Source organism: Nerophis lumbriciformis, linkage group LG01, assembly GCF_033978685.3.
Source record: "Nerophis lumbriciformis linkage group LG01, RoL_Nlum_v2.1, whole genome shotgun sequence".
Classification (NCBI taxonomy): domain Eukaryota; kingdom Metazoa; phylum Chordata; class Actinopteri; order Syngnathiformes; family Syngnathidae; genus Nerophis; species Nerophis lumbriciformis.
This window is the reverse complement of record NC_084548.2, coordinates 12,851,201-12,878,722: the sequence shown is the minus strand read 5'-3', so window position 1 is coordinate 12,878,722 and position 27,522 is coordinate 12,851,201. Positions and strand designations below refer to the sequence as shown.

At 39.7% G+C, this 27,522-nt stretch overlaps 2 protein-coding genes across 3 annotated transcripts in view; one reads left to right on the top strand and one right to left on the bottom strand.

Moving 5' to 3' along the window:
* Positions 1-3,062: 3,062 nt before the first annotated feature.
* Positions 3,063-19,401, bottom strand: zbtb17 (zinc finger and BTB domain containing 17). 2 transcript variants are annotated; one of them, XM_061975066.2, is made up of 15 exons: positions 19,255-19,393; positions 16,259-16,510; positions 16,000-16,179; positions 12,159-12,491; positions 11,984-12,073; positions 11,117-11,364; positions 10,306-10,448; positions 9,258-9,558; positions 9,093-9,180; positions 7,182-7,298; positions 6,982-7,102; positions 6,734-6,864; positions 6,385-6,645; positions 6,143-6,232; positions 3,063-4,465 (listed from the first exon to the last, which is right to left on the bottom strand). In XM_061975066.2, the coding sequence occupies exons 2-15, from the start codon at positions 16,461-16,463 to the stop codon at positions 4,071-4,073; spliced, it is 2,703 nt and encodes a 900-aa protein (XP_061831050.1). In that variant the 5' UTR covers positions 16,464-16,510; positions 19,255-19,393; the 3' UTR covers positions 3,063-4,070. The 2 variants fall into 2 exon arrangements, with proteins under 2 accessions (XP_061831050.1, XP_061831041.1); XM_061975057.2 differs by having other exon boundaries at positions 3,065-4,465; positions 16,259-16,489; positions 19,255-19,401.
* A 2,742-nt stretch (positions 19,402-22,143) lies between these two features.
* fam131c (family with sequence similarity 131 member C) overlaps positions 22,144-27,522 on the top strand; it is a 32,356-nt gene continuing 26,977 nt past the window's right edge. Inside the window, exon 1 of the mRNA XM_061970487.1 lies at positions 22,144-22,631. The gene's annotated coding sequence lies outside the window, so the exon portion shown is untranslated. The remainder of the gene's footprint in view (positions 22,632-27,522) is intronic.

The following is a 27,522-nucleotide window of genomic DNA, read 5'->3' as shown; positions in this document are numbered from 1 at the left end:
CTCATTCACACAAAAGGGTTGTTTCTTTCTGTTATTAATATTCTGGTTCCTACATTATATATCAATATATATCAATACAGTCTGCAAGGGATACAGTCCGTAAGCACACGATTGTGCGTGCTGCTGGTCCACTAATAGTACTAACCTTTAACAGTTAATTTTACTCATTTTCATTAATTACAAGTTTCAATGTAACTGTTTTTATATTGTTTTACTTTCTTTTTTATTCAAGAAAATGTTTTTAATGTATTTATCTTATTTTTTTTAAGTACCTTATCTTCACCATACCTGGTTGTCCAAATTAGGCATAATAATGTGTTAATTCCACGACTGTATATATCGGTTGATATCGGTATCGGTAATTAAAGAGTTGGACAATATCGGAATATCGGATATCGGCAAAAAGCCATTATCGGACATCCCTAAAATTAAGTATATATTTATTTGACAGGGACACAGTACAATTAAACATGGCTACCCATGCCAATGACTGTCACACACAGGGGCGTCACTAGCTTTTAAGGACACGGGGGGCTTAGCCCCCAGGAGATGCACAGGATGTGAGCGAACATAGCGCACGAGCACAAAACTTCACAAACGGCTAACAAAGACTTAGAAACTATTCATTGTTATTATTATTATTTTTAAAAAATGCACAGGACGAAGTGAAATGCTCCCCGGGACGATGGCTTTTAACCATTTTTTTTCTTTTTCTTTTTATGTATTTATTCATTTTACATTTTATATTAAATGTCTTGGTTTTTCCTCCCTCTGAAAATCCTATGAAATGTTTAACAAGCCATCCTATAATAATACAACAGCTATTAATGTAACAATACAATAAAACAAATATATTTAATGATTTATTTATTTATCATTACAATTATGTTTTTTTTCTTCATTATTTTAACAATAGGCTGATGTATATTACTTTATATATAGATTCTACAAGAAACACAAAACTTAAAAACTAAATTATTTACAATTGCAGACACAAGGTTTTTTGTGTATATATATATATATATATATATATATATATATATATATATATATATGAAAGACTTAAAGATATACTAGAGGATGTTGTGGCTCATGTTGACTATTGGTCCTCCTAATCGTCAATCATTCTGGTGATGTTACGTAAGGACATATATATATATATATATATATATATATATATATATATATATATATATATATATATATATATATATATATATATATATATTGATAATATGACTTATGTTAACACTTTTATGAGTGGGGACCTTTTGGATCCTTGGGACCTATAGATTCAATTGACATTGTTCAAAAAACAATGAATCAAAAGCAATGTAGTTATGAATTATTGACATATTTGAGGCTCCATAAAACACTCCATTCTGAAAAACGTTTTAGGGAAAATATTGCATTATTTTGTGTTTTTGCAATAAAAAAACAGGGGGTTTTTTTGGAACAAAAATTCCATCCATCCATTCACCAAAATTGAGGAGAGCCTGAATGGTTGTAATACAAACCCCGTTTCCATATGAGTTGGGAAATTGTGTTAGATGTAAATATAAACGGAATACAATGATTTGCAAATCATTTTCAACCCAAATTCAATTGAATGCACTACAAAGACAACATATTTGATGTTCAAACTCATAAACTTTTAAATAAAAATAAATTCTTTTTTTTTGGCAAATAATAATTAACTTAGAATTTCATGGCTGCAACACGTGCCAAAGTAGTTGGGAAAGGGCATGTTCACCACTGTGTTACATGGCCTTTCCTTTGAACAACACTCAGTAAACGTATGGGAACTGAGGAGACACATTTTTTTAAGCTTCTCAGGTGGAATTCTTTCCCATTCTTGCTTGATGTACAGCTTAAGTTGTTCAACAGTCCGGGGGTCTCCGTTGTGGTATTTTAGGCTTCATAATGTGCCACACATTTTCAATGGGAGGCAGGTCTGGACTACAGGCAGGCCAGTCTGTGGACTCGTCAGATCACAGAACACTTTTCCACTTTGTATCAGTCCATCTTAGATGAGCTCAGGCCCAGCAAAGCCGACGGCGTTTCTGGGTGTTGTTGATAAACGGTTTTCGCCTTGCATAGGAGAGTTTTAACTTGCACTTACAGATGTAGCGACCAACTATAGTTACTGACAGTGGGTTTCTGAAGTGTTCCTGAGCCCATGTGGTGATATCCTTTACACACTGATGTCGCTTGTTGATGCAGTACAGCCAGAGGGACCGAAGGTCACAGGCTTAGTTGCTTACGTGCAGTGATTTCTCCAGATTCTCTGAACCCTTTGATGATATTACGGACCGTAGATGGTGAAATCCCTAAATTCCTTGCTATAGCTGGTTGAGAAAGGTTTTTCTTAAACTGTTCAACAATTTGCTCATGTATTTATTGACAAAGTGGAGACCCTCGCCCCATCCCTGTTTGTGAATGAATCATGGAATCTACTTTTATACCCAATCATGGCACCCACCTGTTCCCAATTTGCCTGTTCACCTGTGGGATGTTCCAAATAAGTGTTTGATGAGCATTCCTCAACTTTATCAGTATTTATTGCCACCTTTCCCAACTTCTTTGTCACGTGTTGCTGGCATCAAATTCTAAAGTTAATGAATATTTGCAAAAAAATTTTTTTTTATCAGTTTGAACATCAAATATGTTGTCTTTGTAGCATATTCAACTGAATATGGGTTGAAAAGGATTTGCAAATCATTGTATTCCGTTTATATTTACATCTAACACAATTTCCCAACTCATATGGAAACAGGGTTTGTATATATTGTATTGGTTTTGAAAGTGAAAAATATAAAAATGGCCTCTGAATTCTTAACATTTTAGTGTGCTCTCTGGCACTCATCGAAGGCGGACACACCCTTTTCCCTCTCCTGCTTGCTTCTTTGTTTTGTCTGGTTTAAATTTCTTGTTTCCTCTTTTTGGACTGCTCTCTAAAATCTAAACAATCGATCAACTTGCCTTTCAACGAAATTGACAAGATCTCGGGCTTGGGAGAAGCTGTCTGACCTAATGGAACAGTTGTTGCTAGACACTACATGGCAGCTGTTCAAAGGGCCGGATGCCTGCCCCCTCACCCCTCATTGCAAGTCTTGAGTTGTATGTCGTAATATGTATATGTGCTTTGCTATGACGTTTTTCCTCTCACTCCAGATTGGGAACCCCCAATGAAGCCTAGTATGAGATTTAGTTTTTTTTACTCATCCTCCCCCAGCGTCTACCCTTTTCCCAACCTTTTACAAGGCGTCGTGAGTGGCAACCCATCAACGTTCCTGTTCTATAATCCTGTACTATGTTTGTCTAATCTTGAACGGGTTTGTGGTGAAAATGAAATTAAAAATGACAATAAAGATGATGTCATAGTGGAAACATTTTAGACACCCCTGGTCTATAACAATTGGACTTATTAGCCTATTCCAGCTGATTCTGGATGAGAGGAGTACACCCTAGACTGGTCATTAGTCAATCACAGGCCATGTAGACAAACTATTTAAACTCATTCACACATACAGACAATTTAGTCTCCAATCTCCTACCATGCATGTTTTTGGGACAAACACACACAAGAACGGGGAGCAACATCCAACTCCATTCAAAAGTGTTCCAAACTCTAATATTTTGACTGTGTAGTAGAAGTGCTAACCACTTGTCCATCTTTAACTTTACTGTACTACAAGAAAATGCTTTTAATAGGCGTACAAGCAGCAATTACTGTTTATTTACACACATGATTACCTTTTTTTTTTTAACTTCTAACAGATGAGTTAAGACTTTGGGGCGTAAAAATAAATACTAGAAAGAAATAATAACATACATACAAGGAATGAAAAAATTACAGTTTTAGGAAAATACATTAAATATTGTGACTCTAAGAAAAATGTACATACTGAATATAAAGTGACTACCACGGGGAAAATAAGACATATACTTTTCTTCAATGCATAATTTAAGTGTAAATATGATATACGACAAGGCAGACTCTTCATCTTTCTGGACATCTAACAGTGTTGTATCTGTGATTTAAAACAAAAAGTACCCTTTAAAAATGCCTAGACCTGAACCTCACACACAATTAACTCAGTCTCACCTTCAACTTTTACACCCGTCTGGATCCCACCCAACACTTGTCCGTCCTCTCCTTTCTTCCCAAGAATCACCGTTGCTTCCGTTTGTGGTTCTGCCACAATCTCCTCCTCTGCATCCCCTTCTTGGCCACGGAAGATGAGGCCCCCTTCCTGGATCACCGGTTCGGCGGTGGGCGTCCAGGCCGTGGTGGTCTCCCCCTCAGCAGTGGTGATTGTGGTGTACTGGTAGAAGTCGGAGTCTGCTTGAAACATGACCAGGGCCTGGGCTGTGTGGATGCGTACATGCTGTGCTAGCGAAGTAGCATCCAGGAATTTATCACCACAAGAGTCGCAAGCGTAAAGTATCTGGGTGTTGGGGTCTGGGAAAAGAAGAAGCATGCAAAGTGAGCAAAGGTTTAATCATCTTAGCTGATTTGTTTACTGTCTTTGAACCTTAAACTATCTTTTTGGGCCATTCTGTTTTGTTGTTTGCAAGCCATCTTGTTCAATGATTCTATCTTTTGACAAATATTATTTTGGGATTTAGAAAAAATAAATACAATCAGCCTTAAATGGCAAAGCTACACAAAATAGTACACTTTTGTTTTTATTGAGAAAAAAAATATCCTAATCACTGAAAATGCAATTTTTATAATAACTGTGTCTCTCCTATGATGTATAGCAGTGGTTCTCAAATGGGGGTATGCGTACCCCTGGGGGTACTTGAAGGTATGCCAAGGGGTACGTGAGATTTTTTTTTAAATATTTTAAAAATAGCAACAATTCAAAAATCCTTTATAAATATATTTATTGAATAATACTTCAACAAAATAAGAATGTAAGTTCATAAACTCAGTGAAGCACAAGCTTGGGTTTCTCACTAAAATGTTTGTCAAAAAGAACTGTGAAAAGAAATGCAACAATGCAATATTCAATGTTGACAGCTAGATTTTTCGTGGACATGTTCCATAAATATTGATGTTAAAGATTTATTTTTTTGTGAAGAAATGTTTAGATTTAAGTTCATGAATCCAGATGGATCTCTATTACAATCCTCAAAGGGGGCACTTTAAGTTGATGATTACTTCTATGTGTAGAAATCTTTATTTATAATTGAATAACTTGTTTATTTTTCAACACGTTTTTAGTTATTTGTATATCTTTTTTTCCAAATAGTTCAAGAAAGACCACTACAAATAAGCAATATTTTGCAATTTAATAAATCAGAAACTGATGACATAGTGCTGTATTTTACTTCTTTATCTCTTTTTTTCAACCAAAAATGCTTTGCTCTGATTAGGGGGTACTTGAATTAAAAAAATGTTCACAGGGGGTACATCACTGAAAAAAGGTTGAGAACCACTGATGTATAGGATCCATGTCTGTATGTTAATGTTTTTTCCCAATAAAAATAAACAGTGACACTATCTAATCAATTATACTAGCCTTCACAAGGATCGGAAGCTCACACATACAGTTTAATAAATATTTGATATTTATATTTCAGACTAAAGGAGTTTTAAAAACAAAATGTTGTGGGAAACAAAATGTACTAAAAAAGCAGTGAGAGAGCAGACCTCTGCCAGGCCCATCTAAGAGTAAAAAAAATATTTGAGAAAACCCTGTATGTAGACACGACATGACATCCTGATCACCCACAATATCTCATTTGACATTTCTATAAAGTTGAATGAAAATTCGCCCATAACCTTTTGTGCTATGTTACTAACAAACAGATAGACAGACCTCAGTCAACTGAAGAATACATTAAATTGTCATGTCCATGCATGTTTGTTTTGTTTGTCTGTCGTTTACAAAAGAGGCTGGAAGAGGGTTCACTCTTTGCACCTGTTATAGCACTTGGGGGTGTGAACCCTCTGGTCAAAGATCCACTCTCTTTGGATGGAGGCGACTTTAAGGCATTCTAATTTAAGCGTTAGAACACAATACACTTAACTGTATGCCATAATTAGTATTTTGTTTGGACGCTGAGATATGCATGTTGAGTTATCCTCTGAAGTTGCATTTACAGGGAGCTTTGTTCCTTGTAATCGTACCTGCTTCTTGCACTTTCACTACCGCCTTGGTAATTTCTGCTTTCAATGCTTCTGTTTGATCAGCACACACTGGTGCTTCTACTGGTACCACTGTAAACAACACAACAACACATTCATGTCTCCAGCTACCTCACACAGTCCAAAACAACACACAGTATGTTAGGTTCATGCAAGACTCTAAATGACCATTAAGTGTGAATGGTTTATCTCTATGTGTCAGTCCTGCTCTAAAACATCCTGACCTGTTAGCTGAGTTACAGCGTTGCCCGTCAGGGCCTCCGTCGCCAGGGTGATAACGTCCTCGCTAACAGTTACTATGTTGATCTCGTTGTCGGAGGTGGATGCCTCAGCGCAACCGTCGGCACCCTCGTCGGTGCTACCATCAGCTACACCCGGCGACTTCATGCCAGCCTTACACTGGTGGACGGTTTTGACATGAGAGCGCAGGTTGTCGACGCGGTTAAACCCCCTGCCGCATTTATCGCACAGGAATGGTTTCTCCCCTAAAGAGGAGTGAACAGTCAAGTTAGGTTTGTGAGGAACAAGAGCAAAATAAAAGTGCTCCATTCAAATGAACGCCACACTTCTTACCAGTGTGAATGATGATGTGCTTTGAAAGGTCTCCCACATTGACAAATGCCTTGTTACACCTTTGACACTGGTGAGGGCGGACATTGTCATGGTGGCGAATGTGATTGGCCAGTTGACTGGACTGTACAAACCTGCCCAGGGAGAAACAAAAGATGTGATGAGTCATTATATCAGATAGCTATTAGATTATTTTTGTCCTTTTAAAACGATACAGTAATGATATTTAGACGCTCTTTTGCCAGGCTGACCTTTTGCCACAACGGTCACACACAAAGGGTTTCTCTCCAGTGTGCTGCCGAACGTGTGCAATGAGGGAGCTGGCCTGTGTGAAGGCTTTGCCACAGGTGAGACAGACACAAGGTTTTTCCCCTGGAAGACAGACAGTGCCATTATGAAAGGAAAATAAGCCCTACTGTACGTGTCCTGGTTCTTAATGTCATCAAATTACCAGTGTGAATGCGTTCATGCCGTTGCAGAGCCCCTGGGTCGCTGAAAGCCCTTTGGCAGTGCACACAGACGTATGGTTTCTCCCCGCTATGGACACGTGTATGTCGCTTCAGATTTCCTGAAGAGAAAACATGTATACAGGTTTGAATTATTGTCCTCATGAGATTCAGCAGATAGTACGGTGGTGAAAAAAGCTTGCTTTTTGCTACAGTGTTGAGTTTTGATTCAGTGAATGTCCATAAATAAACCAGCCTCATAATTGAAGCATCAGTGTGTGTATTAGGGGTGTGTTAGAATAGTAGACTATTTGATGATTCGATTCGAAGGAGTCTCGAAAATCAACCTAACGTCGTCCTATCGTTGACTTAGACAAACTTTAATAATCCACAAGGGAAATTGTTCAACAGAGTAGCTCAGTTACAATGATGGAAAGTGTAAGGATGGAAAGGACAATACAGGTATAAATAGACTAAATATAGCGATATAAAATATAACATATATACGAATATATACATAATATGTACAGTATATTATATATACAGATATATTATATTATGTCTATAACATATATACAACAATTACCATGTACAATATTACAGTATATGTGACAGCAGCAGCATAAAATAGAGAGTAGATCCAGCAGAAAATAGAAAATAGACATTAAAAACAAAGAGAAGTAGCTGACATAGAAGGTGTCAGGTAATAGGCAGATGTCATCTATTTCTGTATGGCGAGTGATTATACAGCTGGATGGAGTGCGGAATGAAGAAGTTCTTGAATCGCACAGTGCGGGACGGAAGCTGAGGAAGCCTGTTGAAGTATGGGGGGGTTGGGGGGAGGGGGTAGCGGGGGGAGTATATTGTAGCGCCCTGGAAGAGTTAATGCTGCAAGGGGTTCTGGGTATTTGTTCTGTTGTGTTTATGTTGTGTTACGGTGCGGATGTTCTCCAGAAATGTGTTTGTCATTCTTGTTTGGTGTGGGTTCACAGTGTGGCGCATATTTGTAACAGTGTTAAAGTTGTTTATACGGCCACCCTCAGTGTGACCTGTATGGCTGTTGACCAAGTATGCGTGCATTCACTTGTGTGTGTGAAAAGCCATAGGTATTGTATGACTGGGGCCGGCACGCAAAGGCAGTGCCTTTAAGGTTTATTGGCGCTCTGTACTTCTCCCTACGTCCGTGTACACAGCGGCGTTTTAAAAAGTCATACATTTTACTTTTTGAAACCGATACCGATAATTTTGAAACCGATAATTTCCGATATTACATTTTAAAGCATTTATCGGCCAATAATTTCGGCAGTCCGATATTATCGGACATCTCTAGTAACGATCCATTTGCAGATTCACATACAAGAACCTTGTTACGACTCTGAGTTTGATTTAACGTTTTGCCCATAGTCGACTGATACCTACTCAGTGGCCTAGTGGTTAGAGTGTCCGCCCTGAGATCGGTAGGTTGTGAGTTCAAACCCCGGCCGAGTCATACCAAAGACTATAAAAATGGGACCCATTACCTCCCTGCTTGGCACTCAGCATCAAGGGTTGGAATTGGGGGTTAAATCACCAAAATGATTCCCGGGCGCGGCCACCGCTGCTGCCCACTGCTCCCCTCACCTCCCAGGGGGTGATCAAGGGTGATGGGTCAAATGCAGAGAATAATCTCGCCACACCTAGTGTGTGTGTGACAATCATTGATACTTTAACTTTAACTTTTATATGAGCAAAATTTAACATATCAGTTTTGACTATATGAAAATCAATAGTGGAAGACAGCCCCAGTGTGTATTTCTAACTTTGTCTTAAGTATGCTTTGTTCTTTACTGTTAGGCTTTGGGGCATAATTCTGTCATGCAAACAGGTGGCTGCGCACATGCATGACATGATCATAGAAATGTAACAACACTTCTTACCCGAGGTGGTAAATTGTTTGCCGCATTCTCTGCACATGAGGGGCCCATCTTTGATGTGGATTTTTAAGTGAGCCTTGAGATTTCCAATCTAAACAGACCACACAACAAAAAAAATGAGGACATCCAATATTTGATCCTATTTACTAGCGTAACTAGTACCTTTACCTGATTGAAACGTTTTTCACAGTGTGGACACTTGTTGCCCTTGTTGGCGTCGTGTGTTTCCAGGTGCCGCATCTTGGCGGTGGGGTCGGAGAAGGCCTTGTCGCAGTAGTCGCAGTGGTATGGCTTCAAACCGCTGTGCACCAGCCGGTGGCGCTTTAGGTTACCTGATGTAGTGAAGAGCTTTCCGCACGCCTCGCAGCTGTACTTCGCCTCTCCGGTGTGTCGCTTGCGGTGCAGGTTGAGCAGGCTGATCTGCCGGTAGCTCTTTCCACACGTCGAGCAGCTGTATGGTTTAAGTGGGCTGTGGGAGGGCAACGATGCCATATTAGTTTTCCTGGATGAACCACAGCTCACCAGTTCCAAGCAGCACTCACGGAGAATAGAATTGTGCAAAATTCCAAATTGGATGAAGAATGTCTCCCAAATTACAATTTAATTCCAGGAATTTATATTGAGGTTGCAAACAGAAAGTAGAATTATAAGTCCAAGTGGTCATTGATTTTGATGTAACTACCCCCCACAAATGCTAAACTTATTCACGACATTTAACACTCTCTGTATTTTGTTTGTGTTGTCATACTAGCTGCTAGCATGCTAACATATAGCAGGATAGCCAATTTTAAAGTGAAAGATTAAAAGTCATTGATATTTATATGACATATTGCTACCAAGCTAGTGAATTTTGTAGGGTTAATCCTAGATTAAAGTCTTGAACATTATTACTTTCAAATGATCGAAAATGGTGGAAAATATTTCACTTCCCAGAGTGTTTTATTTATAAAAGTATTCCAAATGGATTGCATTCATGTTACTTGGCTGTCAGGAATTTGCAGTTGCAAATAATTTAATTCCACTTCAAATACAATTGCAATTCAACATCCTTGCTTGCCATCTATTTTGCCAATAATGGCTGTGACAATGACTGACTCTATACTGGTATACCCTGATTGAGGTTTTCTTTCTACAGTATTTCTTCTTGAGAAAATACAAAAATGGTTGTTGTAAAGTGAGGGGTGCACCCACTAATATTGTCTGAAATATTGCTGACCTGTGCGTTTTTTCATGAGCTTTACAGGCCGCCGGGTCAGAAAAGGCCTTGTTGCAGTCCCGACACTTGAAGGGCTTCTCACCCGTGTGAATGCGCATGTGTCTTTTGAAATTCCCAGTGTGTGTGAATTTCTTGCCACAGTCCTTCGAAAACAAAACAACATATTTATATTGAACGATAAAGCAAATGAAAGTACTGTAGGAAAGGGATTCATGAGGCCCAATTGGTTACGGTTTACCTGACGTATGAAACAACAAATTGGGTGGTGCACTATCCACTTTAGCTGCCAGATGGCAGTAGGGTGTAAAGGTTAAAGTCCCAATGATAGCCACTCACACACTAGGTGTTGTGAAAGTATCCTCTGCATTTGACCCATCCCCATGTTCACACCCTGGGAGGTGAGGGGAGCAGTGAGCAGCAGCGGTGGCCACGCTCTGGAATCATTTGCTGATTTAACCCCCAATTCCAACCCTTGATGCTGAGTTCCATTTTTATAGTCTTTGGTATGACTCGGTCGGGGTTTGAACTCATGACCTTCCAGTCTCAGGGCGGACACTCTAACCACAAGGCCAGTGAGCAGGTCTAAAGGTTTTGGGGCTATTCCAACTTTGACCACAACGTCAGTTACCATGTAGAGTGGTGCTTTCCATCATTTTCAGCAGACTGTATTGTAAAATGATTAAATTAACCTCACCCTATTCCTCTGACGCGAGATGCACCCAGGAATGGGTCCACACGAATCCCTTACCTAATCTATGCTAACAGACACTGTTTGCATTGAAATGATCTTTGTATTCTGCACACTTCTCACCTCACATTTGTGCGTCATAGAGCTGTAAGGCTTCGATTCGGATCGATTGGTGAAACCAGTGGAGTGAACCAGTTTCTCCTCTTCCTCATCGCCCGCTTCCATTGGCTGATTGGTGTCTTCTTCAGTTGCCATGTCTTCCCCATCGGTCTCATCCTCACCTTCATCCTCCTGGTCGGGTCTGGTCTCTTCAGTGGATTCTGTCATCTGCTTGTCTTCGTTTTTTGTCCCCTCATCATCTGTGTCGTTGTCTTTTAGCCCGCCAACAGAAACATGGTATGAAGTGACTTGTTATCCGGATTACAAATAACTAAAACGTATAACAACAATAATACCGTATTTTTCGGACTACAAGTCGCAGTTTTTTTCATAGTTTGGCCGGGGGTGCGACTTATACTCAGGAGAGACTTATGTGTGAAATTATTAACACATTACCGTAAAAATATCAAATAATATTATTTAGCTCATTCATGTAAGAGACTAGACGTATAAGACTTCATCGGATTTAGCGATTAGGAGTGACAGATTGTTTGGTAAACATATAGCATGTTCTATATGTTATAGTTATTTGAATGACTCTTACCATAATATATTACGTTAACATACCAGGCACGTTCTCAGTTGGTTATTTATGCCTCATATAACGTACACGTATTCAGCCTGTTGTTCACTATTCTTCAAATGTCTATTCTTGGTGTTGGGTTTTATCAAATAAATTTCCCCCAAAAATGTGACTTACTCCAGTGCGACTTATATATGTTTTTTCCCCTTCTTTATTGTGCATTTTCGGCCGGTGCGCCTTATACTCAGGAGCGAGTTATACTTCGAAAAATACGGTCGATAAAAAAAACAACAACATCGACTGCTTACCAGGTGGGAAGTTTCGCCGAGGAGGTTTTCGAATTCGTCTCCCACGGAAGCTTGTAAAAATGGGGGTGGTGACAGATTTGATAGGTGTATCTGGAAGACATACAACTGATGTAATATGATGACGTATTAAAGCAGCCAAAGCACACTAGCATGACAAATATAACCATGCACTTACGGGGTGTGTAGTCTCCATCAGAGCCGTCATCCTGCATTGTGGAAGCCTCCTGTGCAGCGCCATCCCCCTCCTTTACAGACATCCTCCTTTGAGCAGTGCTGGTTTTGGCAGGTTGTGCCTGACCTGGATGGTTTTTAACGGGGTTCATCTCAGAAGCAGTCTTTTGTGTTTGAATGGAGACGTCTTCATTTTCTTCAGTGAGGTCCTGATCTTCCACCTGCTTGTCACTGTCTACTGTGGGGGTTGTGGAGGGACTTTGCTCTGCTTGTAACGCCGCTTCTGTTGGGTCACTGACATGCTCCTCACTTGGCTGTTCTTCCCCTGTTTTTTCTCCTATGTAAGTAAAAAAATTCATTTGGGTGAGTGCGCATAACATAATATTTTAGTCAGTTAATTACCTAGACTTGAATACAAGAACAGTTTTTGGATATTCAATTAAAGGAGCCTTATTACGATTTTTTTTCAACATTTAAAACACTTTCTTGCGGTCTACATAACATGTAATGGTGTTTTATTTGTCAATTTTTTTTGTTTTGCAGACCATCTTTAAGCCGCTCTCTTCAGACTGCACCGCTTTGTGGGTGGTCTTTATTTTCGTCCCGAAAGCCCTCCTCCACGCCGAGCCCTGCTTGACTGCATCTTCTCCCCGTCAGCCATATTGTAGTTTTTAGCGCTCCCATATCGAGTATACTGACAAGTATAAGTTTGAACAAAAAACGCTACATTTTATAAGAAATGGCAACAACAGATGATTTTAGTATGCATGTGCATGTATGAGCCAGTCTGCCCCACAACAAGAGGACAGAGAAAAAGAAGGAGCTTATTGACTACAACTGAATAAAAAAGGCAAACTTGCACAAAGCTCTTAAGGTATAACCTGTACAATATACATACTTGCCAACCCTCCCGAATTTTCCGGGAGACTCACGAAATTCAGCGCCTCTCCCAAAAACCTCCCGGGACAAATATTCTCCCGAAAATCTCCCGATTTTTAGCCGGAGCTGGAGGCCACGCCCCCTCCATCTCCATGCGGACCTGAGTAAGGACAGCCTTTTTTCCACGTCCGCTTTCCCACAATATAAACAGCGTGCCTGCCCAATCACGTTATTCCATACGAGGCGTCCGGCATACCGCCGATGAGCACGGTGCAGATGGAGAGGATCTTCTCGGCGTCCGTGTTGGCGCACACGTTGCCAAAGCCGACGCTGGTCAGGCGGCTGAGGGTGAAGTAGAGGGCGGCGATGTACGAGCTGCGCAGCGACGGGCCGCCGACCGTGTTGTTGACGTAGGGCATCTGTAGGCGTTTGCCCAGCTCATGGAGCCATCCTCGGGGAAGAGACGGGAGGACAACAGGGTGACCAGAACTAAATCATCCAGACTAGAGATAAATTGTATTATTATGTGTATCTTACATAAAAATAAATATATTTATTAATTTAAAAAAATACATTACATAAATATATTTTTACTATATTTTGCTAAAAACATCAAAATTAATTCTATTTTTATTTGTATTTTTTCTGACTCCTTATTACATCCAGCCATAGAATTATACATTAAAATAAACATATTTGAAATAATTAATTTTAAATGATCATAATAATTCATTTAAAATGACCATATTTAATTATTACAATAATTGCTTGTTTATCAACAACTTTAGCATTTTATTCATTACATTTTGAAGCTCTCAGAAGCCAAGTTATGTTATATTCCTTAAGATTTATTTATTTAATTTATTTAAGTATCAATTATCTATTTGAAGTATCAATTATCTAAACACAGTTTTGTTTGCATATTTTCAGGATATATATATATATATATATATATATATATATATATATATATATGTATATATATATATATGAAATACTTGGTGAATTCTAGCTGTAAATATACTCCTCCACTCCCAACCACGCCCCCGCCCCACCCCAACCACGCCCCCTCACCTCCCGAAATCGGAGGTCTCAAGGTTGGCAAGTATGACCATATAAGGAGATTTCCACAACTAAAGCAAAATATGATACTAAAGTCTCAAATGGTTCGTTTGGAGGAAGTATATAGTAAGGCAGGATTGTTTTACAAATATCTCCGCTATGCCTCCATTGTTTGATTTTAAAATTTTGGGCTTATGGATATACCAAATGCACAAAAACAGGTATCGATAGGTCAGAAAAGTGGGTTTTGCAATATAGGTTCCTATTATGCTAAATGTTCTTTTCAATGATGTTCTAAAGAGTAATGTCTGCCCCAAAAGCCTGTTTTGAGAATCAAAAGTGTACGTTTTGGTATTTGAATTTTCTTCTCATAAATGGAAACTGAAAACTCCCAAAACAATTGGTTTATTTCAATTTTGTTTCAAAATGCAAAGAAAAAGATTGAAAAATAAAGTGTTTTCTTTGTTGGTGTTCAAAAGTAATAACGAAATATTTAAAAAATGGTTTGATTTTCGTTTTATATTTTATAAAAGAAAAATGAGAATCCCCAGTAAACAGAAACAGAAAAACAGACCAAAACAGATGTTTTATTTCCCATTTGCAGACACCATAAGTTTTAATTTCAAAGTAAAAGCGGGGATAATTACTGCGGGACCCATATGCCTGTGGCTCTGGCTAAAATGTATTTGGAGCCCTACACAGAAAATATTTTAGACGTGGCACGAGGACTGACTTTTACAGACATATATACGCACATATCAACAGAAAGTGAAAAACTGACCAAAACATTTTCATATTCCGACACTGGAACCGGAAGTAGCCATTTTAAAGACCGGACTGCTAAGAAAATCTGTACTATGGTGCGTGATCAGATCTCCTTTTGCCTCCACTTTCGTATGATATGTGTGTACAGTACATACAGTATATCTGGAGAAGTCACTCCACGTTTTGCCATGTCTAAAATAATTTCTGTGTAGGGCTCCAAATACATTTTAGCCAAACACATGGGTACTGTAGTATCCCCGCTTATACTTAGAAAATAAAAACTTCCGATATCAGACTATGATATGATATATATGTTTTGTTTACTGAGGATTTAACAATTATAACATGAAAATGTGAGCATTTTTAATGTCTAATTATTACTCTTCAACACCAAAAAAAAAATTTTATTTTATTTTTTGTGTTTTAATTTGCAATTCAAATAGTGTGTGAATGTGAGTGTGAATGTTGTCTGTCTATCTGTGTTGGCCCTGCGATGAGGTGGCGACTTGTCCAGGGTGTACCCCGCCTTCCGCCCGATTGTAGCTGACATAGGCTCCAGCGCCCCCCGCGACCCCGAAGGGAATAAGCGGTAGAAAATGGATGAATGGAAATTAATCAGTTTTTTTTTTTCAATCTCCATTTATGAAAAGAAAATTCAAATACCAAAACATACATTGATCAAATCAAACCTATTATCTTTACTTGTTCTCGGCGCTCAAGCGGTCTCCTTAGTCATGGATACGATACTGCCTCTGATCCTCCCTTAACTATCTGAGCATGCCCCGTGTATACACCTACCACTTTACTGAAGACAGCTTTGTAAAAAAGCAGGCTTGCTACACATGTTAAAATAAATCCTGAAACCTGGTTACCATGTATTTGTAGATCACGCACTAAAACTAAGAACGTTTATTGGAAACACACCCTGTCGCAAGGAGAAACGCAGTTTATTAGTATTAAAGCTACAGACACACAAAGGGGCATGTTCCCAGAATGACTTAATACTTTCTAAATTCCAGCATCAAGGCTACATTTCCAATAGTGGAACCTCTTCTGAGAACTATTTAAAATTGGCGAAAAATACTGTAATATCAGACCCTTATATGCAGAAACAGCACATGTTTTCGGAGACTACTCACCGACGGCAATATCCAGTGTGAGAAGGGATGGCACTGGACTTGCCACTGACTGGTACACGGAGCAAGCGTTTATAATCTCTTGCATTTGCAGGAAGTTAGCAACTGCCATCACATCTTCCACATTCTCAGGATTCAAATTCAGCTTAGAGGTGTACATGAATTCCAGGACTTGGCCCAAACCTACAATGGTAAACAGCAGAATGAATATCATGCTTACATTGTATTTAACTAAATATTTCTAAATCGAGCTCGACCCCACCTGCAGCATTACTGATGTCCAGATGCACCACGTCCTTCTGGTCTAAGAAGAGGGTGCGGAAGTAGACGCTGCAGGCCGCCAGTACAGACTTGTGTGCCTTAAAGTCAACTCCATCTACGACAAAGGTGCAGTCACACAGCAGGCCCTGCTTGCGCTGGTGGTTTAGCTGCTCCAGAACCTTCCCACTATGCCAAGGGAACTCCATTGCCTGTCAAGGCTTTTTGACTTTGCCTGGGGAGGATGACACTAAATCTGAGGATGGGCGAGACCATTTTCAAAGAAGTAAAAATTGAAGTTATTGATTGGTAATCCACCCATTTTACAAAATGCCTATCCCAGCTTGACCTATGGACAATTTAGTCTCCAAATAGCCTCACACAGGGGCGCCGAAAAGGGGGGGTTAAGGAGACGGATTCTAGGGGCCCATGATGGAGGGGGGCCCAGAGAGGCCCCTAATGATGATGAAATTATAATACAGAAAAAATAATGACACTGTGTTGGGGGCCCTGTAAAGATTCTTTTAATGGGGCCCAAAATCGCTAGCGGCGCCCCTGGCCTCACATGCATGGTTTTGGATGCATTAATAAATAAATATATCTATAATAGTTTTAAAATATATAATGTACAAATGAGTATGAATTTATGTGTGTCATTTGGCATGACAAAAAGTAAGTTATTTATATACATTTGTACAAACCCCAAAACCAGTGAAGTTGGCCCGTTGTGTAAATAAAAACAGAGTACAATGATATACAAATCCTTTCCAACCTATATTCAATTGAATAGACTGCAAAGACAAGATACTTAACGTTGGAACTGGTAAACTTTATTTTTTGCAAATATTAGCTCATTTGGAATTTGATGCCTGCAACATGTTTCAAAAAAGCTGGCACAAGTGGCAACAAAGACTGAGAAAGTTGAGGAATGCTCATCAAACACCTATTTGGAACATCCCACAGGTGAACAGGCTAATTGGGAACAGGTGGGTGCCATGATTGGGTATAAAAGCAGCTTCCATAAAATGCACAGTCATTCACAAACAAGGATGGGGTGAGGGTCGCCACTTTGTGAACAAATGCATTAGCAAATTGTCCAACAGTTTAAGAACAACATTTCTCAACAAGCTACTGCAAGGAATTTAGGGATTTCACCATCTGCGGTCCGTAATATCATCAAAAGGTTCAGAGAATCTGGAGAAATCACTGCACGTAAGCGATGATATTACGGACGTTCGATCCCTCAGGCGGTACTGCATCAAAAGGCGACATCAGTGCGTAAAGGATATCACCACATGGGCGGCTCAGGAACACTTCAGAAAACCACTGTCAGTAACTACAGTTCGTCGCTACATCTGTAAGCGCAAGTTAAAACTCGACTATGCAAAGCGAAAGCCATTTATCAACAACACCCAGAAACGCCGCCGGCTTCGCTGAGCCCGAGCTCATCTAAGCTGGACTGATGCAAAGTGGAAAAGTGTTCTGTGGTCTGACGAATCCATATTTCAAATTGTTTTTTGAAAATTGTGGACGTTATGTACTCCGGACCAAAGAGAAAAATAACCATTCGGATTGTTATAGGCGCAAAGTTCAAAAGGCAGCATCTGTGATGGTATGGGGGTGTATTAGTGTACAAGGCATGGGTAATTTACACATCTGTGAAGTCACCCTTAATGCTGGAGCAACATATGTTGCCATCCAAGCAACGTTATAATGGACGCCCCTGCTTATTTTTTGTTTTGTTTTGTTTGAAGTTTTTATTTCAAACCTGCACAATACAACAACACACATTTTTTTTTATTTACATTTTGGCAGAGACATTTATGCATGGCTTGAAAAGGGGTTGGATGAAGCAATTGCTTATAATATCTCAGAAAGACAATGCCGAAAACTGTGGACGTCGTGTCCTCCGGACTAAAGAGGAAAAGAACCATCCGGATTGTTATAGGCGCAAAGTTGAAAAGCCAGCATCTGTGATGGTATGGGCGTGTATTAGTGCCCAAGACATGGGTAATTTACACATCTGTGAAGGCGCCATTAATGCTGAAAGGTACATACAGGTTTTGGAGCAACATATGTTGCCATCCAAGCAACGTTACCATGGACGCCCCTGCTTATTTCAGCAAGACAATGCCAAGCCACGTGTTACATCAACATGGCTTCATAGTAAAAGAGTGCAGGTACTAGACTGGCCTGCCTGTAGTCCAGACCTGTCTCCCATTGAAAATGTGTGGCGCATTATGAAGCCTAAAATACCACAACGGAGACCCCCGGACTGTTGAACAACTTAAGCTGTACATCAAGCAAGAATGGGAAAGAATTCCACCTGAGAAGCTTAAAAAATGTGTCTCCTCAGTTCCCAAACATTTACTGAGTGTTGTTAAAAGGAAAGGCCATGTAACACAGTGGTGAACATGCCCTTTCCCAACTACTTTGGCACGTGTTGCAGCCATGAAATTCTAAGTTAATTATTATTTGCAAAAAAAAAAAAAAGTTTATGAGTTTGAACATCAAATATCTTGTCTTTGTAGTGCATTCAATTGAATATGGGTTGAAAAGGATTTGCAAATCATTGTATTCCGTTTATATTTACATCTAACACAATTTCCCAACTCATATGGAAACGGGGTTTGTAATACACAATGTTGAACCAGACTATATATATTAAACACACAAGTATTCAATATGGTGATTAAGTATAGCAGTATAACATAATACAACATTACTATAGAACTTTAATACATACTGTATGCTAATATAAATGTTCAGAGGTGGCGAACTTCTACTGCAAAGTGTGGACATTTGGAGTTTGACAGTGCACTACATCGATTGTAATGCCTCTATCCTTGCTGCGGTGCTATCAGGGATTAATTTAGCATGCCTAGCGAGGATGTTGTGCGGAGACAAGATGGCGGACGCCGACATCATTGCTTGTTGTTTCCGATGCTAACTCGCCCCAAACGCCTTCGAAGCTAAGCCTTTTTAGCATAACATACTCACAGAACGGCGTGTGTCCGGCCACCTCTTCGAAGCGACCTCAAAACGCTGGTCTGGCCGGCGTAACAAAGATATGGTCTCGGTTAAAGAGTAAACACTCGATCGAGTTTTTCGGCGATCGATCCTGTGCGGTTGACTTCGCTCACCGCCATCTTCCTCTCGCTGATCGATTGATAGGGACCGGGCGGCTCTGTGTCTCTGCGCATGCGCTGTGTGCACCTGCAGTGGCGGTTTTAGACCACGGGGCGGTGCTCAAACGCAAGTGCAGTTGGAGTCACTTAATTCAGTGTTTTTCAACCTTTTTTGAGCCAAGGCACATTTTGTGCATTGAAAAAATCCGGAGGCACACCGCCAGCAGAAATCATTAAAAAACGAAACTCAGTAGACAGTAAAAAGTCGTTGTCGCAATTGTTGGATTTGACTTTAAACCATAACCAAGCATGCATCAATATAGCTCTTGTCTCAAAGTAGGTGTACTGTCACCACCTGTCACATCCCGCCGTGATTTACTTGGAGTTGTTTGCTGTTTTCCTGTGTGTAGTGTTTTAGTTCTTGTCTTGCGCTCCTATTTTGGTGGCTTTTTTTCTTTTTTTGGTATTTTCCTGTAGCAGTTTCATGTCTTCCTTTGAGCGATATTTCCCGCATCTACTTTGTTTTAGCAATCAAGAATATTTCAGTTGTTTTTATCCTTCTTTGTGGGGACATTGTTGATTGTCATGTCATGTTCGGATGTACTTTGTGGATGCCTTGTTTGCTCCACAGTAAGTCTTTGCTGTCCTCCAGCATTCTGTTTTTGTTGACTGTGTAGCCAGTTCAGTTTTAGTTTCGTTCTGCATAGGGATGTCCGATAATATCGGCCTGCCGAACACAAGATACACTTACAATTAGTGCACCAACCCAAAAAACTCCCTCCCCCATTTACACTTATTCACACTCATTCACACAAAAGGGTTGTTTCTTTCTGTTATTAATATTCTGGTTCCTACATTATATATCAATATATATCAATACAGTCTGCAAGGGATACAGTCCGTAAGCACACATGATTGTGCGTGCTGCTGGTCCACTAATAGTACTAACCTTTAACAGTTAATTTTACTCATTTTCATTAATTACTAGTTTCTATGTAACTGTTTTTATATTGTTTTACTTTCTTTTTTATTCAAAAAAATGTTTTTAATTTATTTATCTTATTTTATTATTATTTTAAAAAAAGTACCTTATCTTCACCATACCTGGTTGTTCAAATTAGGCATAATAATGTGTTAATTCCACGACTGCATATATCGATTGATATCGGTATCGGTAATTAAAGAGTTAAACAACATCGGAATATCGGATATCGGCAAAAAGCCATTATCGGACATCCCTAGTACAGCATAGCCTTTCCTAAACTTCAATGCCTTGTCTTAAGGGCACTCACCTTTTGTTTATTTTTGGTTTAAGCATTAGACAACCTTTTACCTGCACACTGCCTTCCGCTGTTTCCAACATCTACAAAGCAATTAGCTACTGGCTGCAAACCTACTGATATGGAAGAGTATTACACGGTTACTCTGCCGAGCTCTAGACAGCACCGACACTCAACAACAACACATAATTTGCAGACTATAATTACTGGTTTGCAAAAAATATTTTTAATCCAAATAGGTGAAATTAGATAATCTCCCACGGCACACCAGACTGTATCTCACGGCACACAAACACTGACCTAATTCATTGTGGTGGTCACTTTGTCACAGAGCTAATTACCTTCACTGTTATTCTTATTCAGTATATAATTTAAATATAGTATAGTCATATACTATATTTATAGTCATAATATAATATAGTCATAAAGTCATGTGTGTTGTTGTTTTTAAGTACCCCTACTGCAATTTTTTTTTTTAATTTTCTTATGTCAGTTTTCTTAATACAAACATATACACATATATCAAAGTAAATAAATAAAACATGAAAATAAAAACAATGAAGAAGTTTTTTTACACAGATTACAACATGTAAAAACAAAATACATACAAAGAGGCTTACATATATCAGTTGAATGTCCACTTTCATCAATCACATCAATTATGCCAAGGCAGGTACTTCTTAGGGGGGGTTGACTACAGTTTCAGGTATTCCAAGGTCTCCACTAGAGATGTCCGATAATGTCTTTTTTGCCGATATCCGATATACCGATATTGTCCAACTCTTAATTACCGATTCCGATATCAACTGATACCGATATATAGATAGTGCGTCTGGAATGATCCAGAAATGCATGAAAATGCAGGCTGCAAAAAGACTTTTCATACAAAAAAAAAAATTGAAAAAAAAATCTTTTGGCAGACACGAAAACTAAAAAAATATTGTTTTTATGTTTTTATCAGTCCCTTAGGTCATCCATGATATTGCTAAATAGACGATATGCGTACTATTTTTTATTTCTGACAGTCCAAATTAGAAATGTCCGATAATGGCTTTTTTGCCGATATTCCGATTTTGTCCAACTCTTAATTACCGATTCCGATATCAACCGATACCGATATATACAGTCGTGGAATTAACACATTATTGTGCCTAATTTTGTTGTGATGCCCCGCTGGATGCATTAAACAATGTAACAAGGTTTTCCAAAATAAATCAACTCAAGTTATGGAAAAAAAAATGCCAACATGGCACTGCCATATTTATTATTGAAGTCACAAAGTGCATAATTTTTTTTAACATGCCTCAAAACAGCAGCTTGGAATTTGGGACGTGCTCTCCCTGAGAGAGCATGAGGAGGTTGAGGTGGGCGGGATTGGGGGGGGGGGGCAGGGTTGAGGTGGGGGTTAGGGGGTAGGAGGGGTGTATATTGTAGCGTCCCGGAAGAGTTAGTGCTGCAAGGAGTTCTGGGTATTAGTTCTGTTGTGTTTATGTTGTGTTACGGTGCGGATGTTCTCCCGAAATGTGTTTGTCATTCTTGTTTGGTGTGGCTTCACAGTGTGGCGCATATTTGTAACAGTGTTAAAGTTGTTTATACGGCCACCCTCAGTGTGACCTGTATGGCTGTTGACCAAGTATGCATTGCATTCACTTGTGTGCGTGTGAAAAGCCGCAGATTTTATGTGATTGGGCCGGCACGCAAAGGCATTGTCTTTAAGGTTTATTGGCGCTCTGTACTTCTCCCTACGTCCGTGTACCACTCTGTACAGTGGCGTTTTAAAAAGTCATAAATTGTACTTTTTGAAACCGATACCGATAATTTCCGATATTACATTTTAAAGCATTTAAAAAGGATATCTCTAGTCTCCACACATCACGAAATGTATGTAAGTTACCAGAAATCTCATATCTCAGTATTTCAATGTGGCGGATTCCCACGAGCTCCCTCAACCAGGCTTCAAACTTAGGTGGTAAGTCAGATTTCCACACTCTCAAAATGCATCTCTTTGCTATGACCATACCAGAGGCCACCGCTGTTGCTAACATTTCGAGCCATCTTGTCTAAAGTGTTAGAAATGCCAAGCAAAGCAGTTTCAGGGTCAGGATCCAGGGTTACTTTAAGTAAATGAGAATATCATCTAAAAATCGAACTCCAGAAATCTTTAATCTCACGGCATAGCCAAAATTGGTGTGCAAGTGTGCCATCTGATCTCTTGCATCTTTCACACAAGGGGGAAGTTTGGGGAAAGATTTTATGCAACTTAACCTTCGAGTAGTGTAACCTACGTATAACTTTGAATTGAATCAATTGGAACCTAGCATTGACTGAGGAATGGTGAATGTCATTTAAACCTTGTTCCCATATTTCATCTTGGATAGTGATGTTGAGATCACTTTCCCACATTTTTTTAAATTTATTATCGTTTTTAACTAATTTTTGCAGGCTTCTCTGAAGTCATTCACCCACCAGATTTGGCCCGCAGGCCACCAGCCACCATTTTCTCAAAGAAATACCCAGAATGAGCTCTGCTCTAGCATGATTACATGTTCAGTTCAGTGACGTGCAGTCACTAGAGGCAGGTGAGGCGGGGCCTCACCTGCCATCATGGAAAGAAAAAAATGTAAAAAGAAAAAAATATATATTAAATTGTTAAATGTATCCAGTGATTATACTATAAAGTTATTTTCCATTTAACTTCACCAGTTTTATATTATTTTTATTCAAAATCGCTGAATTTTCAGATTTGCCGTTCAAATACTGAGAAGAGACGGTGCGGTGAACAGCAGCCATTCGAGGCACGTCACTCAGTGCCTCAACATGGACGGACTCGGCTAACTGCTGGTCTGCTGTGCAGTGAGACCGTATTGCTATATGAACTATATTATACATTTCCATAGTTTAGTTAGCTGAGGTATATAATGTACAGTGTATTTTGTCAACAACTGTATGTGTGTATCGTATTTCTTGTGCTGAGCGATCATAAAACGGCTGCAAAAGACGCACTGTGTGAGGCTCGCCTCCTGCACCCCCGCCGTAGAATGCACAGCAACCCCTGACGGGAGTGTTATATCAACTAAAGCCCACACTTAAACTTTCCACGTGCAAGATTGAATCTATTTAAAAAAGTTATTTCATAAGAAGCCAAAAAGTGCAAAAACAATAATGTTTGTGTTGGAGGAGTTGTGAATGACTGCAGGGCCACAACATTAGGTACGCCTGCAGACTGCAGGTGTACCTAATTCACAACTCCTCCAACACGAACATAATTGTTTTTGCACTTTTTGGCTTCTTATTAAATAACTTTTGTAACCTATTTTTATGGGCTTTCCTCTTTGTGATGTTAAGTTCCTGTTATGCGCTGTTATATGCCTTGAGCTCTTATTTTGAAGGCGCTAAGAGCGGAATTTTGACACGTTGGAGTGGAGCGGAAGTTTTTGAAAGAAGGTAAATAAAGTGGTCCTCGTGTAAACTGGAGCCTCCGTGTTTGTTATTTTGTAGTTTCATACAGTATAGGCGACATTTATAAACCCTCGGTTACACTTTTTTTAAATAGATTCAATCTTGCACGTGGAAAGTTGAAGTGAGGGCTTTAGTTGATATAACACTCCCATCAGGGGGTTCATTAATCCAGCACAACAGCGGCGCATTTATAAGTAAAGGTAAGACCATAATAACGTTTTTTTATTAAATCTGCTTTTTTGTGTGCTACAGTTTGTATGTGTAAAGTTAAAGTTAAGTTAAAGTACCAATGATTGTCACACACACACTAGGTGTGGTGAAATGTGTCCTCTGCATTTGACCCATCCCCTTGTTCACCCCCTGGGAGGTGAGGGGAGCAGTGGGCAGCAGCGGCGCCGCACCTGGGAATAATTTTTGGTGATTTAACCCCCAATTCCAACCCTTGATGCTGAGTACCAAGCAGGGAAGAATGCTGGTATGAGCTTTTAAACATAACCCGTTAACTGCTGCCAATCAAATGGTGAATAAGATACTCTTTAGGGTTCATATGTTTGTAAATGTGACTGTGATGAAGTCAGTGCCTCACCAGCCATCAACCTCACCGCACGTCACTGTTTCAGTTCCCCTCAAGGACAATGTGTGGTTAAATGTGTTAAAAGATGTTAAGAAATTACTTGAAGCAATTGCATCCTCTTTCCCCTGGAAGCTTGTGAAAGCTGCTTGTTGATGTTCCTCGGGGTGCAAAAGCCTATAAAGGGATTGCAGCGGTCCTCTGCGCTGCCATGCGACTCCAGAAAATCCTATTGAGTGATTTCCTCTAGAAAAAAAAAAAGCAGACATGCATACTGTTATTGTTCGGTGGTGGTGAGATAAGTCATTTGTGCTTCCGGTGCAGTTTGTAATGATTTTCAAACATATCTGTGGCTTATGTTTAGACACTTTTGGGGTTATTTTTCATACTGCAACAGTGTGACGCCTCCAATTGTCAAATTTATACAACATCTAATTTAGGAATATGCTTGACCCCAAATATAATCTTACTCCAATTCAGTTTTTCAAATATTATTGTTGTACCAAATGTCAGCATTCCCTCTTCATTACGTAATATTCCAATATGTACACCCTTTGTCGGCTAATTAGACGCTTTTAAAGGTGGGATCGTCTTGGTTGCTATGGGAACAAGACTCTCATCATATAGGCAAGGGTGCTGTTGCCGGGGGTGATGTACTTAAGCAAACCCCCTTGAAAAGACCAACAAGACAAACAGGTGCTGTGTGTGTGTGTGTGTGTGTGTGTGTGTGTGTGTGTGTGTGTGTGTGTGTGTGTGTGTGTGTCTTTGTGTGTTACTGTTGTTGACAAAGCTAACAAGTTGTATATGTGAGAAGTGTATAGCTGCAACTTTTTTTATTATTCTTTCCACTGCACATTAAATGTTAATTGTAGCTACATTCCTCTTGTTTTCTTCTTCTTGCACTTTTGTCTATCTTTATATAATTACAAATGACCTTCTCAGAGGACAGCTATGTTAAAAATCAGGCTTCCCTATACATCTTAAAATATCAATCAATCAATGTTTATTTATTTGGCCCTAAATCACAAGTGTCTCAAAGGGCTGCATAAGCCACAACGACATCCGCGGTTCAGAGCCCACATAAGGGCAAGGAAAAACTCACAACCTAGTGGGACGTTGACGTGAATGACTATGAGAAACCTTGGAGAGGACCTCATATGTGGGTGCTCCCCCACCCCCAGGGGAGACCGGATGCAATGGACGTCGAGTGGGTCTGACATAATATTGTCAAAGTCTGACATAATATTGTGAAAGTGGGGGCGGCGGGGAGGGGTAAGCATGATTTTGATCAATTTCATTGGGCAACATTGATTTGAGATACAAGTGTTTTGTATCTACTTGGCTTCTTCCTATTCCTTTTTCAGACATGTTGAATTATTGCAAGTGTAAACGTGCAACATACAAACCCCGTTTCCATATGAGTTGGGAAATTGTGTTAGATGTAAATATAAACGGAATACAATGATTTGCAAATCCCTTTCAACCCATATTCAGTTGAATATGCTACAAGACAACAAATTTGATGTTCAAACTGATAAACTTTTTTTTTTTTGCAAATAATCATTAACTTTAGAATTTGATGGCAGCAACACGTGACAAAGAAGTTGGGAAAGGTGGCAATAAATACTAATAAAGTTGAGAAATGCTCATCAAACACTTATTTGGAACATCCCACAGGTGAACATGCAAATTGGGAACAGGTGGGTGCCAGGATTGGGTATACATGTAGATTCCATGAAATGCTCAGTCATTCACAAACAAGGATGGGGCGAGGGTCACCACTTTGTCAATAAATGCGTGAGCAAATTGTTGAACAGTTTAAGAAAAACTTTTCTCAACCAGCTATTGCAAGGAATTTAGGGATTTCACCATCTACGGTCCGTAATATCATCAAAGGGTTCAGAGAATCTGGAGAAATCACTGCACGTAAGCAGCTAAGCCCCGTGACGTTCGATACCTCAGGCTGTACTGCATCAACAAGCGACATCAGTGTGTAAAGGATATCACCACATGGGTTCAGGAACACTTCAGAAACCCACTGTCAGTAACTACAGTTGGTCGCTACATCTGTAAGTGCAAGTTAAAACTCTCCTATGCAAGGCGAAAACCGTTTATCAACAACACCCAGAAACGCAGTTGGCTTTGCTAGGCCTGAGCTCATCTAAGATGGACTGATACAAAGTGGAAAAGTGTTCTGTGGTCTGACGAGTCCACATTTCAAATTGTTTTTGGAAACTGTGGACGTCGTGTCCTCCGGATCAAAGAGGAAAAGAACCATCCGGATTGTTATAGGCGCAAAGTTGAAAAGTCAGCATCTGTGATGGTATGGGGGTGTATTAGTGCCCAAGACATGGGTAACTTACACATCTGTGAAGGCGCCATTAATGCTGAAAGGTACATACAGGTTCTGGAGCAACATATGTTGCCATCCAAGCAACGTTACCATGGACGCCCCTGCTTATTTCAGCAAGACAATGCCAAGCCACGTGTTACATCAACGTGGCTTCATAGTAAAAGAGTGCGGGAACTAGACTGGCCTGCCTGTAGTCCAGACCTGTCTCCCATTGAAAATGTGTGGCGCATTATGAAGCCTAAAATACCACAACGGAGACCCCCGGACTGTTGAACAACTTTAGCTGTGCATCAAGCAAGAATGGGAAAGAATTCCACCTGAGAAGCTTAAAAAATGTGTCTCCTCAGTTCCCAAACGTTTACTGAGTGTTGTTAAAAGGAAAGGCCATGTAACACAGTGGTGAACATGCCCTTTCCCAACTACTTTGGCACGTGTTGCAGCCATGAAATTCTAAGTGAATTATTATTTGCAAAAAAA

What these genes read in the sequence shown, in the direction of transcription:
- zbtb17 (XM_061975057.2), bottom strand. Translation starts at nt 16,463, where the DNA reads ATGGAGTTCCCTTGGCATAGTGGGAAGGTTCTGGAGCAGCTAAACCAC. An exon ending in GCTCATGAAAAAACGCACAG is followed by an intron (nt 9,559 to 10,305) that starts GTCAGCAATATT and finishes GCCCTCCCACAG; the next exon opens with CCCACTTAAACCATACAGCT. An exon ending in GCATGAACGCATTCACACTG is followed by an intron (nt 7,103 to 7,181) that starts GTAATTTGATGA and finishes TCTGTCTTCCAG; the next exon opens with GGGAAAAACCTTGTGTCTGT.